This window comes from Oncorhynchus mykiss, unplaced genomic scaffold, assembly GCF_013265735.2.
Source record: "Oncorhynchus mykiss isolate Arlee unplaced genomic scaffold, USDA_OmykA_1.1 un_scaffold_164, whole genome shotgun sequence".
In the NCBI taxonomy this organism is placed as follows: Eukaryota; Metazoa; Chordata; class Actinopteri; order Salmoniformes; family Salmonidae; genus Oncorhynchus; species Oncorhynchus mykiss.
This window is the reverse complement of record NW_023493668.1, coordinates 726,192-740,697: the sequence shown is the minus strand read 5'-3', so window position 1 is coordinate 740,697 and position 14,506 is coordinate 726,192. Positions and strand designations below refer to the sequence as shown.

Sequence of the window (14,506 nt, the reverse complement as noted above, 5' to 3'; positions counted from 1 at the left end):
TATGATGCTACAAGCTTGGCTCACCTGTATTTGGATAGTTTCTACTCCTGGTGCTGTATGGACTGAAGCTGGCTGGTGATACCTGTTACCAGCATAAACTACCAAGTGAAGTTCTGCAGCAGTTTGGCACCACAGCAGCGTACAGCTTCAAGGCCTCTGCATCCTGCTGGTTCCAGCTCCGTGACAATGCAGTTGGACAGTGAAGATGAAAAGGATTTCCTTGCCAATCTATGATTCATCATATTTACAGTACGTACGAGAACAGTGGCAATATCTGGAGGAAACCATGGAGCAGCTAGCCAGCCAAGCAGCACAACAACCTGGAGAACAGTGGTCATATCTGGAGGAAACCATGGAGCAGCTAGCCAGCCAAGCAGCACAACAACCTGGAGAACAGTGGCAATATCTGGTGGAAACCATGGAGCAGCTAGCCAGCCAAGCAGCACAACAACCTGGAGAACAGTGGCCATATCTGGAGGAAACCATGGAGCAGCTAGCCAGCCAAGCAGCACAACAACCTGGAGAACAGTGGCAATATCTGGAGGAAACCATGGAGCAGCTAGCCAGCCAAGCAGCACAACAACTTGGAGAACAGTGGCCATATCTGGAGGAAACCATGGAGCAGCTAACCAGCCAAGCAGCACAACAACCTGGAGAGAGATGCCTAGCACACATTATTTGAGTTAAGCTGCTTGTTCAATAAGATAGCATATATACCTTGTTATTAGCTTGTATCTATAATTGTTGATCAGTTAGGTAGCATGTTTACTACCAATACACTGCTTAAAACTATAACTGTTCAGAATGTGTTGGTTTACTAGTTAAAAAGAAAATAAATAAAATCTAATTGTTCAATAATGTGTAAATGTATAATAAACACAGAAATCCCAAAACCTAGAAAAAGGAACATAGACAACCCACCCAACTCACGCCCTGACCATACTAAAACAAAGACATAACAAAAGATCTCAGGTCAGAAGGTGACACATGCAGGACAAGCGAACGGGGGAGCACTTTGATGTCATGTTCGCAAAAGCAGCTGCTATGGCGACAAAGTTGGACCAACAACCTATTCAGATGCCTCACATCCGCAAACTTTCAAAGCGTTACACCGGTCAGGCTGCAGCCCAGTGAATACTCAGCCCACATCCATCCACATGCCCAGTCTGTACAGAGCCCAGTTCTACAACACCTTGGACACAGTGAATACTCAGCCCACATCCATCCAGATGCCCAGTTCTACAACACCTTGGACACAGTGAATACTCAGCCCACATCCATCCACATGCCCAGTCTGTACAGAGCCCAGTTCTACAACACCTTGGACACAGTGAATACTCAGCCCATATCCATCCAGATGCCCAGTTCTACAACACCTTGGACACAGTGAATACTCAGCCCACATCCATCCACATGCCCAGTTCTACAACACCTTGGACACAGTGAATACTCAGCCCATATCCATCCTGATGCCCAGTTCTACAACACCTTGGACACAGTGAATACTCAGCCCATATCCATCCAGATGCCCAGTTCTACAACACCTTGGACACAGTGAATACTCAGCCCACATCCATCCACATGCCCAGTCTGTACAGAGCCCAGTTCTACAACACCTTGGACACAGTGAATACTCAGCCCATATCCATTCTGATGCCCAGTTCTACAACACCTTGGACACAGTGAATACTCAGCCCATATCCATCCAGATGCCCAGTTCTACAACACCTTGGACACAGTGAATACTCAGCCCATATCCATCCAGATGCCCAGTTCTACAACACCTTGGACACAGTGAATACTCAGCCCACATCCATCCAGATGCCCAGTTCTACAACACCTTGGACACAGTGAATACTCAGCCCACATCCATCCAGATGCCCAGTCTGTACAGAGCCCAGTTCTACAACACCTTGGACACAGTGAATACTCAGCCCACATCCATCCTGATGCCCAGTTCTACAACACCTTGGACACAGTGAATACTCAGCCCACATCCATCCAGATGCCCAGTCTGTACAGAGCCCAGTTCTACAACACCTTGGACACAGTGAATACTCAGCCCACATCCATCCAGATGCCCAGTTCTACAACACCTTGGACACAGTGAATACTCAGCCCACATCCATCCAGATGCCCAGTCTGTACAGAGCCCAGTTCTACAACACCTTGGACACAGTGAATACTCAGCCCACATCCATCCAGATGCCCAGTCTGTACAGAGCCCAGTTCTACAACACCTTGGACACAGTGAATACTCAGCCCATATCCATCCAGATGCCCAGTTCTACAACACCTTGGACACAGTGAATACTCAGCCCACATCCATCCAGATGCCCAGTTCTACAACACCTTGGACACAGTGAATACTCAGCCCACATCCATCCAGATGCCCAGTCTGTACAGAGCCCAGTTCTACAACACCTTGGACACAGTGAATACTCAGCCCACATCCATCCAGATGCCCAGTCTGTACAGAGCCCAGTTCTACAACACCTTGGACACAGTGAATACTCAGCCCACATCCATCCAGATGCCCAGTCTGTACAGAGCCCAGTTCTACAACACCTTGGACACAGTGAATACTCAGCCCACATCCATCCAGATGCCCAGTCTGTACAGAGCCCAGTTCTACAACACCTTGGACACAGTGAATACTCAGCCCATATCCATCCTGATGCCCAGTTCTACAACACCTTGGACACAGTGAATACTCAGCCCACATCCATCCAGATGCCCAGTCTGTACAGAGCCCAGTTCTACAACACCTTGGACACAGTGAATACTCAGCCCACATCCATCCAGATGCCCAGTCTGTACAGAGCCCAGTTCTACAACACCTTGGACACAGTGAATACTCAGCCCATATCCATCCTGATGCCCAGTTCTACAACACCTTGGACACAGTGAATACTCAGCCCATATCCATCCTGAATTGAATTCAAGACTTCTGCAGGTGCAGCTGGCCATGTTTGGGAATAATTATACATATCAAACGAGCTCAGATGTTGCTGGCATTATTGGGGAAATGGTGCCAGAGGTGAAAGGTCTCTTCAGTCAGGTGGAAGCTTTAGTAAGGCGTCTGCTGGTGGTCCCTGCCTCCTCTGTCGAGGCTGAGAGGAGTTTTAGTGCCCCGGGGAGGCTTAAGACATGGCTTAGATCATCCATGAGTCAAACAAGGCTGAATAATGTGGCCATGTGGTACGTGCACTAGCAGAAACTGGACAGACTGGACCTGGACAGTTTTAATGGAAGCCTTCACATAGATCCAGTGGTGAACCGTGACTATAGGACCTCGGCTTTCAGAGGGACCAAAAATCTTCCAATACGTTGTGTCAAACTATAAAATCATAAAAATAACAGAAAACATAGCATCACTTAATGCGCCCGACATTATATAGTCTGTAGTCGGGCCGTTCTAGTGAAGGAGGAGCTTTTTGATGACACTGTGAACGATGACATTCACTCCAGTCGGCCCCATGAAGTCAGAACAATACAATAGCACAACTATTTCATTAACAAAATTCAATTAACAAACCAGCTATTACTTCCCATTGCAAAAATATATCACTGAATAGTGTGGTGAACGTCATAAATTAAAGTTACAACACAACAATGTTTCACAGTCATGTGAGGTCCTGGTGGACCTAATGGATAACAGTACAATAATTTGTGCTTCGGCTCATTAAATGTGGTTAATGTAGGGTTCATTAAATGTGGTTAATATTGGGCTCATCAGGCTCAGGTAGCATCAGATTAGAATGTTCATGCTGAATCAAAGCTCTCATCAAATCCAGACATTTATATGCGTTATAATGCTTTTGAATGACACTTCCAAGTTTTGGTGGAAACTACCAGGTTACCCGGGAGAAAAGTGATTTATTATCGTATAATACCGGGGAAATATTCAACCTTAATGCGCATACAGGTGGATTCACAAGACACCAATCAAGTAACTTACATATATAGTATCTTCATTAGGCCTAATGGCATTTTATGAAGTTAGTTATAGTGACTGAGTAAGTCTAATTATAAAAGTAAGCCTCCAAAGTGCCATGTTTCTTAGTTTATTATGTGGAGGAAACGTTTAGGCAGCCAGGACCATCCGCTCCTTAGCTCTCTTACTGCAGTCCAGTGCCATAGACATCTTTGAAGTTTGGCCTCTAGTAATTTAGGAGGGACACTTTATGAAGGCCTTCTCACAATGGACTTATCATTCAAGGCTCTACAGACAGATACAAAAAAAGACAGGCTATTTTTATTGTTCACGTTATTTTCGTTGACGATGTCCTGAAGTCAATTCGTTCAACATTGAAATGCAGTTTTCTGTACCACACAGGACAACCAGGAAAAAGTGACGGTCGGTGGAACTCTGGCGCCACCAAGTGGACAATTGCTTCAGTTCGTTCGTGGCAGCAATGCTACCAGATATACTTGATACAAGATCAAATGTTATGTCAATATTATTATCTCCAAATTGCCCCCCATCCCCCCCTCCCCACACGTAATATATTATTATTCCAATTTAGCTGTTGATCAGGTTAACGTGTTCTCTCATTTCTGATTGGAGGGCGGATGACCACGTCATCTTAGAACCTACATGTGTTACATTGTAACAGTCAAACGTGGTTATTCCTGGCGTTGATCAACTCCCCATCCATGCCACCATTTATTTAAAGCATTATATTTTTTATGGAAAACAAAAAGCATACAGTGCTCATTTTGGTGTAACCTTAGTCGAATTTTACGTGTCGGAGAACGGCCACTTCGTCCCGAAACCATTGCAGGTATCGCTTCTCGGCCTTTTGGCTAAGATCAAGTGTAGTATCTGTTCTTATCAGTTTAATATCTGATACGTCCCCTATCTGGGGACCATATATTAAATTGATTTTTGGAATAGGGAGATGGAATAGGGGCTTGCTCCGTCCACTCCACGCATCGACCTGGTATTGCAGTACCTCCAGGAACGGTGCACCCCCTTTCATTGTAAAGAGAAATCAGACAGAGGAAACAAAGTTGCTTCGTTGGTCTATATTGTATTTTCACATTGAGCACATTGAACGTTAAATGACGAGACATAGGCATTGATGCGAGTGACCAGTCTTGTTCAGTACATCACAACACATCCGGGTATCTCAAGCACCCCGGTAAAACACAAGAGTTGCAGTAATGAACATTTACCAACAGATGGCATCACTGTGCCATCTTACACCCATAACATCTTCCATTTAATAAAATAGGACAGGAGGTGTCAATTCACTAACAAAGCAAACCTAGTAACAATTTCCAACATTAACAGTTTAGTATTATTTATTTATAACACATTTTGATATTCTCTTCACTTTTATCTCTGTCTGTCAACAATCCCTGATGGGAAACCTACAGATTAAGTCTTTTTGGTGGCTGGCCCAGACGCCCGCAGCGTGAAAAGACAGGGGGCTTGTCTGCGAGGACTGCGGGTTCCCGCACAGGCGTGTCACCTCAACGTCTAAGGGGAGAATTGATGGGCGAGGGAGCGGCCGACCTGTGATCCCCTGGCTCTTCGCCCAGTGCCTCAGGCCCCATGTGACTTGCTGGGGTTCTGTCTTTTGTCATGCGAACCCTTTGGCCATCAGGGTTCTGAATAGGTGCTGGCTCAGCAATCCGAAGGTCAACCCTGTTACGACGATACATTGATCCATTCACTTCGACCAAGTGCAACTTTCTGTACACAGGATCCGAGTCTCCAGAGGCCTGTCCGGTCCCCTGGTAGTGGCTTCATTCGCACCGTTTCACCCACCCTGAGCTCAGGTAAGTCTTTTGCTGATTTGTCGTAGATGAACTTGGAGACCTGTCTTCTGTGACGTAGCTTCACCAGCACGTCTGTCACCACACATGGCTCCAGGAGAGTGCTGGCTACTGGCAGAGCTGCTTTTAAGCGCCGTGCCATGAGGCGCTGTGCCGGGCTGCTGTCCATGCCTTCTGTCGGGGTATTGCGCCACTGCAGGATTGCTTTCCAGGCATCTTTGCCCTCTCGCGGAGCCTTTTTGCAGAGGTTCTTTGCGATTTTTACTGTGGACTCCGCCTTCCCATTAGCTTTTGGGTGTAGTGACGTGCTCGAATTCCCATTCTGCAGCAAATTTTCGGAACTCAACTCCGGAGAATTGGGGTCCATTGTCTGGAATTACCCTATCTGGCTGGCCATATAGGCAAACTGAGCCTTGCAGCGTTTGATCGTTGTCTCTGCCGAGAGGTCGGGGAGGAGGTCAATCTCCCAAAAGTCTGAGTAATGATCGACTACGAGCAGAAAGTCTTTGCCACTGTGCTGGAAGAGATCTAGACTTACTATCTGCCAGGGGCGCATCGGTAGCTCGTGGGACATCATCGTCTCTCTCTGTTGCTCAATGGCATATTCATTGCAGACTGTGCATTTACTGACATAGTCTTTGATTTCACTCTGCATTCCTGGCCAATACAGTGTGTCACGTGCTTGTCTGTAACAGGCCTCACCTCCTATGTGACTTGAGTGCATGCGTGCCAACATCTCATGGCGCAGAGACCGGGGAATAACGACTCTCTGACACTTGAATATTACTCCGTTTTGAACACTGAGCTCCTCTTTGACTGGCCAATGTCCTCTGACGGCTAAAGCAGTTTCTTCCTTGCAGTCGGGCCAGCCCATCAGAATCACAGACCTCAATGCCTGGAGTTGCTCATCCCTGTCTGTGTGCTCTCTGATTTGTATAAGGCGCTGGTCCGTAGCATTGAGGTAGTCAGCCTGGTTGATGTGTTCAACATCCACTTGCTCTGTTTGTAAGCTGCACACTGCGTGTTGTTCATGCATGGAGCGCGTGTGAGTGCCTGATGCAGTAGCCCTGCTGAGCGTGTCACTCACATATATCTCTGGCCCTGGCTTATACACCACCTTGAGGTTGCAGTTTTGTAGGGCCAGTAGCATGCTCTGCAGTCGTTTTGGGGCATTCAGAAGAGGCTTGCTGAATAGAGCAATAAGGGGCTTGTGATCTGCCCGTACAGGTAGTGGTGGAAGCGTTGGCATGCAAACACAATGCTGAGGCACTCCTTCTCTATCTGGGCATAGTTCTGCTCTGTTGGGGTGAGTGCCCTAGAGGCGAATGCCACAGGCTGGCCCTCCTGCATGAGGCAACAGCCAAGTCCATACTGGCTTGAGTCACTCTGACAGGTTTCGACACATTGTAGTATCGCAGTACAGGTGTCTGGGTGACCAGTTGTTTTATTTCCCTCACCGCTGCGTCATGTTTTGGGAGCCAATGCCAGATGGTGTCCTTGTCCATGAGCCTCCTTAGTGGCTCACACACTTCAGAGAGCCGCGGTAAGAATTTGGCCAGGTAGGTGACGAATCCGACGAAGCGCTGCACTGCCTTCACGTCAGATGGGTGGGGCATTTCCAAGACAGCCTTCACTTTTTCAGGATCCACCTTCAATCCGGTGGAGGACAAGATGTGCCCATGAAAGCGGACCTCTGGCACTGTAAAATTACGCTTTTTATGCTTAGCCTTAGCTTGACCTGTCTGCATCTGACCATCAGGGCCAGCAGCTTGGCGTCATGGTCACATTCTGCCTCCTCATCACTGTCCCCACAGCCCACTATGAGGATGCCATCTGCTATGGGTTCCACGCCACTGAGCCCCATCAACAGCTCATGCTGTTTCCGCTGATACACCTCTGGAGCCACAGAGACACCAAACGGAAGCTTTAACCACCTCTTCCTGCCCCAGGGTGTCCAAAAGGTGGTCATGTAACTGCTGGGCTCGTCGAGCTTGCACTGCAGGAAGGCATCTCTGGCATCCACGAGCGTGAAGACTCTGGCCTTTGGGAGCTTGTAAAGAACATCCTCCAACGTGGGCATAATGTAATGTGAACGTCGCAGAGCCCGGTTGAGGTGTTTAGGATCAATGCATATCCGTAGCTTGTCTGGTTTCTTGACGATAACCATATTACTTATCCAGTCCGTAGGCTCGGTGACGGATATGATGTGGCCATCTGCTTCGTATTTGTCAAGCTGAGCCTTCGTAGCTGCTTTAATGGCCACTGGTACATTGCGGGGTGCACACTGGACAGGCTGGATTGCTGCGTCCAACTCAAAGTGGACTTCCCCGGGAACTGACTCGACCGGTGCGTTGAAGACATCATGGTCATGCTTAGGACGTCATGCTTAGGATTGTCTCCTTGCTCAGGGGCCCAGCCTGGACTTTGGCCGCTTCTCGGCCTTTTGGCTAAGATCACGTGCATTGTCCTAGACAGTGCTGCGCTTGATCAGAGAAGCGATCGCAGGCCGGAGGGCTCCCGGGAGATTGTGCTATTTACTTTTGTTTAAAATCATTATTGTTGTATTGTTTCACTATTATTTTTGTCCTGGGTTAGGTGGTGGGTCTGGTGGTGGACTACAGGTGCACCAGCACCTGTAGGGTGAGTTTAAAGGCCCTCTGGTCCTTTTCTTTCTTATTTAATTTAAATTTCAGTTTCCCCTTGTTTGTCCTGTTTCGTACCTATCCTCCCCCTTGTATCCTACCCTCCCCCCTTCAATTATTTCCTACTGTTTTGAGTTTTGTGTTGCCTGCTAGCCGGAGGGGCTTTCTGGCTTGTTGGAACGCTAGCCTCCTGGCCCTTTAGGCGTGGCAGGCATTGCATTGTTGTGTGTTTGTCTGACCGTATTTTCCCATCCACCTTGTACTTGCTAGTTCACCCCCTAAATTGCCTTTTGTCTCTGTTTCTTGTCTTGTGTTGTCAACTGGGGGACCTTTGGCCTGCCGGCTTGCTAGCTGGTTGGCTTGACCTGGTCTGCTGGTGAGGCTTGCTAGCTGGTTGGCTTGGCCTGGCCTACTGGTGAGGCTTGCTAGCTGGTTGGCTTGGCCTGGCCTGCTGGTGAGGCCTGCTAGCTCTCTCGGCCCTCAAGTTTGGCAGGTGTTGTGTTGGTCAGTGTTCCTTTTTGTTATCCCCTTAATTCCCCTTACCTAAATTTGTTTGTTTGTTAGTTCGCCCCACCCCCCCTCCCCACGTTTTTGTTTGTTTTAATTTTTGTCCTTCCCCTTCGTGCCTTTTAAAATTACACAAAAAAAAAAATCCCTCCTTGTGTCCCTTCCCATTGTTGATATGATTAGTTTGGTGCTGTGCTAGATAGTTTGTTGTGTGTCCCGTGGTACTGGTAGGCCCTGTTCAGCACAGTCTGGCTGAGCCTGCTAGTTCCTTGGCTGTTTTACACCCACCCTTCCCTTCCCCTCCCCTCACTGGTGTTGGGCTGTAAAGGGAGTGGGCCTCCATCATGTCAGCAGCACAGGCTGGCATGAGGAGGCACCATGCAGTGCATTTCCTTCTAAAGGAGAGGGGAGGAAAAATAATGGAGCTATCCCGATTGGATTTCTCCAGAAAATTCCTCCAGAAAGAGCTCGGCTTTCATCCCGCGCAGGTAAACTGCATCTTAGCCCTCCCCTATAGGAAGGGCTTCGATGTCAGTTTTGCCAACGCCAGCTTCCTGAGGGAGTTCTGGGGGAAACTCCAGAACGCCCTGAACACCCAGGGGTCCCTCACAGCGATGTTTGAGGTGACCAAGCTGACGGATAATAGCATTAAAACCGTTATTGTCCGTATGTACAATGAAACCGTACAGCCGGAGGACGTTGCAGTATGGCTGGGCAGGTACTGCAACGTGAAGGGTCCCCTGATCCAGGTAAAAGACCTTGATGGGATCTGGACAGGGGCCTGGAGGGTCACTGTCCAGCAAAGGGAGGACCCTGGGGGCTATGGTGGGTTGAAAGCCATCCCATCCACCATAGTCCTCGGAGAGAACAGGGGCCATGTTCACTACCAGGACCAGCCCAAGCTGTGCCGTAAGTGTGGTGAACATGGCCACCTTGCAGACGCCTGTCAGAAGGTCGTCTGCATGAAGTGCCGGGAGGTGGGCCACCGCTACGAGGAGTGCACGAACGGAAGGTCGTGCAACCTCTGTGGCGAGCGGTCCCACCTCATCCGCGACTGCCCCTCCTCCTGGGCCAACAGGGCCAAGGCTGGAAGGAGGGAGTGGGCGGCCGCGGACCGGGCTTTCGAGCGCCAGAGGGCTGGAACGGCAGTTGCCGAGGTGGTAGTGGAGGAGCCGGTGGTGGAGGAGGAGGCAGTAGTGGAGCCGGTAGTGGTGGTAGAGGAGACAGTGGTGGAGCCGGTGGTGGTGGCTGTAGTGGAGGGCGCGGAAGATGCAGTGGTGGAAGAAGTGGGAGGAGAGGACAAAACCCTCCCCACCCCGATCCCCCTGCCCCAGACTAATGTGACCCCTGAAGGAGAAAGGGCCGAGAAAGACGGCTCCGGAGAGATGTTCAGCGAAAGCTCCCCAAGTGGGTCAGACATCATAGGGTCGGTGTCGGAAAGCACCATGGAGACTGTGTCAGAAGGTACGGGAGAGGAGGGGGAGATTCTGAAGGAACACCTCCCCCTACGTAAAAGAAACGCTGAGGAGCTCTCTGACCCCGAACAGGGTGAGGAGAAAAAGGGAAAGGTGGAGTGGGAGAGCTCCCAGGGGGAGGAAGAACCCAGAACCTTCCCCTCCAACTCCCCCAATCAAGTCTCCTTTTTAAGTCCTATTTTAACCTCCTCTCCCTTCCAAACCCCTTTACCCCGGAGGGAGAGAGAGAAAGTCCCTGAAGACTAACCCCCTTTTAACTTTTCAATGGCTTTTCTTCTAGCACTGTTTTTACTCACCCCTTTTATGGCTTTTAAAATCACCACTATAAACGTGAGGAGCGTAAAGACAGCAACAAGAGCACAGTCGGTTTTATCCTTTTTAGAAAGGTTTAACTCTGATGTGTTTTTACTACAGGAGTGTGGTCTACCCTTTTTATCCTCTTACAGGAAATGGGAGGATAAGTGGCGGCACGGGCCCTCCATTTGGAGTGGTTCCAATTTTAACAAGAACGACGGTGTTGCCATTTTAATCAAGACCCCACAGGTGGTGGTGAAGGGGAGCACGGTGGTGGTAGGTGGGCGTGCTCTTTTAGCCAACTGTACTTTTATGGGGAGGGATTTTAACGTGCTAAACGTGTATGGTTTTAACTTTCTTCTCAGACCACGTAATGCTGACGTGCACCCTTTCACTATCTTCGGGTGTGACTGTGGGAAGAGGGCCCTGGAAACTGAACTGCTCCCTTCTAGAAGATGATAGAGTAGTTAGTCAGTACAGAGAGCAGTTCAGCCAGTGGCAGACGCTACAGGACTTCTTTGACACGCGAGCACAGTGGTGGGAAATGGTGAAGGAACGGACAAGGACCTTCTTTAGAGAGATAGGAAAGGAAAAAAGCAGAGAAAAAGATAGACGCATGGTGGGACTGCAAAAGCGACTGGAAAGGTATTTTAACCTATGCCAACAGGGCCTTGATTTTAACCAAGAAATTAAAGAAGTAAAGAAGGAAATGGCACTTTTAGCAGAACAGAGAAGCAAGGGGGTTATTTTAAGAAGCAAGGAAAGGGAATTAGAAGAAGGGGAGAAGTGCACTAGGTACTTTTTTAAGAAAATAGTTAGTAAGGGTAGGATTATGACAGGATTGAGAAACAAGGACGGGGTTTTAAAAACAGATACAGAGGGAATAAAGGAAGTGGTCGAGGACTTTTATGGGGAACTGTTTGGGGTAAAAGATGTGTGCGAGGGAACAATGGGGGACCTTTTAACATACATCGACAAGACCTTACCCAATACAGACGACCTGAAAAAAGACCTGACGAGGACAGAAATCAACCAAGGACTGAAACGTTTTAAGAGGGGTAAATCACCGGGGGAGGACGGCCTCCCTTTGGAGTTTTATCTGACCTTTTGGGATGTTTTAGCCGACGAACTTCTGACTGTTTTTACTGACTTCGAACACCTCGACAGACTACCTGTTAGTGTTCAAATACTGGAGAGTTGAGACCAAATCACGGACGCTGGACAGAGTGGATTTCAGTTGTAACAAAAGACAGTTTTAATGAGTCAGAGATATCTTGTCCCGCAGTTTTACGTGCACGGACCTAGTTCACATAACTCGGCAAGGAGCCAGGTGAAAAAGAGAGCTATACAATGGTTACATACATTTTTATACATAGAATAAAGTAGGTGGAGTCTGTCGTTTCGGTCTTCTTGACTGGTCGGAGGGTTGGAGGCGGGCCTTGCTCTAGCCAGAGCGGGCCCCATTGGTGCACAGCAAAAGTTCTTTGCTCTTGGGACCGGCCAGTTAGAGGGAGATGAGATGTGTGTTTATATAAGGAAGAGGGGGTCAGTCTTATGGCTGGGTGTATGTGTTCTTACGACGGAATGTCTTTGTTTATATGAGCTATGTGTATGAATATTTATATAACATACCCGACAGTTTTAGAGTGGGGATCGTGACTCTTTTACACAAGAAAAACGACAGGACGGACCTGAAAAACTGGAGACCGATTACCCTTTTAAACTTTGATTGTAAACTTTTTAAAAAGGTTTTAACACTCAGAATGTCTTCTGTTTTAGGGGAGGTGATCCACCCGGACCAAACCTGTGCCGTGCCCGGAAGGAAGATCACGGACAGCCTGATACTGATCCGAGATGCCATCTGTTATGCGAGAGACAGAAACATGCGGCTTGTAGTCCTAAATTTAGATTTTGAAAAAGCCTTTGATCGGGTCTCGCACCAGTACCTCTTTAAGGTACTGCAAAAAATGGGTTTCCCGGACAGGTTCTTAGCTTGGGTGGGACTGCTGTACGGGGACATCACCAGCAAAATCCTTGTAAATGGGCATCTGTCAAAAGCAGTGGGAGTACACTGCGGCGTCCGTCAGGGCTGTCCGTTATCTCCCCTTCTGTTCGTGGCCTGTATTGAACCACTGGCACAGGTCTTGAGAAGGGACCAAGGGATCAGTGGGGTGGGTATCCCGGGGAGTGGGGGGATGACCGCCAAGTGCGTCTTTTACATGGACGACGTCAACATTTTATGTACTGACCTTTTATCCGTCGACAGGACTCTGGACAGGACTGACTGGTACGGACGAGCCTCTGGGGCGAGACTGAACAGAGACAAGACAGAGGCCCAATTCTTCGGACCGTGGGCAGACCCAGACTTGACCAGACTACCTCTGACAGTTAAACTGACGGACATAAGGGTACTGGGGGTAAAGTTTGACCGGGGGGGAGGAGGGAGCGGTAACTGGAGTGGAATCCTGGGGACGGTAAGACAGAGACTGGGTTTTTGGGGACTACGACAGCTGACTTTTGAGGGCAAGGTTTTAATCATTAAAGCTGTGATTTTACCTGTGCTTTTATTAATCAGTTCTGTTTTTATCCCCCCTCGAAGGAGTATTTTAGACCTGGAGCGGATGCTTTTTTACTTCCTGTGGGGAGGAAAGTGGGAGAGGCTGAGGAGGGAGGTGGTCAAGAGGCCCAGGTCCAAGGGGGGGAAAGGCTTGCCTGACCTCTACTTGTTCCTGGGCAGCCGCTACACAGCGTTACATCTGACTCTTGCCACCTCCCCAGTCAACAACAAGACCCAGGCCCTCGCACGGTTCTGGCTGGGATCTTACCTCAGGACTCTGAGGCTGATCCCAGTCGACCTGCGAGCCCCAGTCTCTTTCCTGCTACCCCCGCACTACGTCCAGCTCCAGAAGTTTTTAAGACATTTTAAACTGGAAAAAGAAACAGTCACGGTCTTAACAAAACACCGCTCTCTTCTCTCTCTTGTGCAGGATCGGGAACCAGTGTGTCCAGTGCGCGGGCTCGCTATAGGTGAGCCCACAACGGTTTGGCGCAACGTGGCCCATCCTGCTCTCCTGAATCGGCATCGGGACCTGTCCTGGATGGTCGCCCACGAGATCCTCCCGGTCAGGGCCGTTATGCACTCACGGGGCATGGCGAGGACATCCGCGTGCCCCCGACCAGGCTGCGGCCAAGAAGAGTCGGTGAGGCACATGCTCTGGGAGTGCAGAGCCGCCAGGGACCTGTGGAAGGAAGCAGGCCCCCTGATCACCTCGTGTCTGCCAGCAGGGGAGGACCTAACACCTCAGCTCGTGCTGTATGGGGTGGGCCGAAGGCCCATTCCATCGAAGGCCTTCACCAAGCTCTGGCCCACCCTCACGTGCCTGAAGGAAGCACTGTGGTCCTCCCGTAACCTGCTGGTAGCGAAAAACGTAGAGACCACCCCCCAGGCAGTGGCCACGGTAGCCACGGAAGCCCTGGGGTGGTACGGAAGGAAGGGGGCCTCGACCCCAGGCGAAGGGTCCCCCACAACACCCTAGGTTCCTGCGGCCACGGCCCTCTCTTCTCCTCTCCTCTGGTCCTATCTTCTCCTCTCCAGCCCTCTCTTCTCCTCTCCTCTGGTCCTATCTTCTCCTCTCCAGTCATCTCCCCTCCCCTGCTCTCCAGTCATCTCTTCTCCTTTCCTATCCTCTCATCTCCTCTCCGGGCAATGACATATGTTTTGACTTGCCATTCTTCAATCAAAAGATCCAAAGGCTTTTTTGCGTTTATCATTGACACCGATAAAAATCTGGGGTGTGAACT

General features: G+C 49.4%; 1 protein-coding gene and 1 non-coding gene across 2 annotated transcripts in view; both read left to right on the top strand.

Moving 5' to 3' along the window:
• The window catches only part of LOC118947554, a 41,332-nt gene extending 27,076 nt beyond the window's left edge, over positions 1-14,256 (top strand). The window contains exon 2 of the mRNA XM_036972459.1: positions 13,693-14,256. Coding sequence (XP_036828354.1) covers positions 13,693-14,241 — 549 coding nt within the window. The 3' untranslated portion in view covers positions 14,242-14,256. The remainder of the gene's footprint in view (positions 1-13,692) is intronic.
• On the top strand, positions 4,790-4,980 carry LOC118947572. Its single transcript, XR_005041810.1, has one exon. It is a non-coding gene; the product is annotated as a U2 spliceosomal RNA (small nuclear RNA).
• Positions 14,257-14,506: the final 250 nt, after the last annotated feature.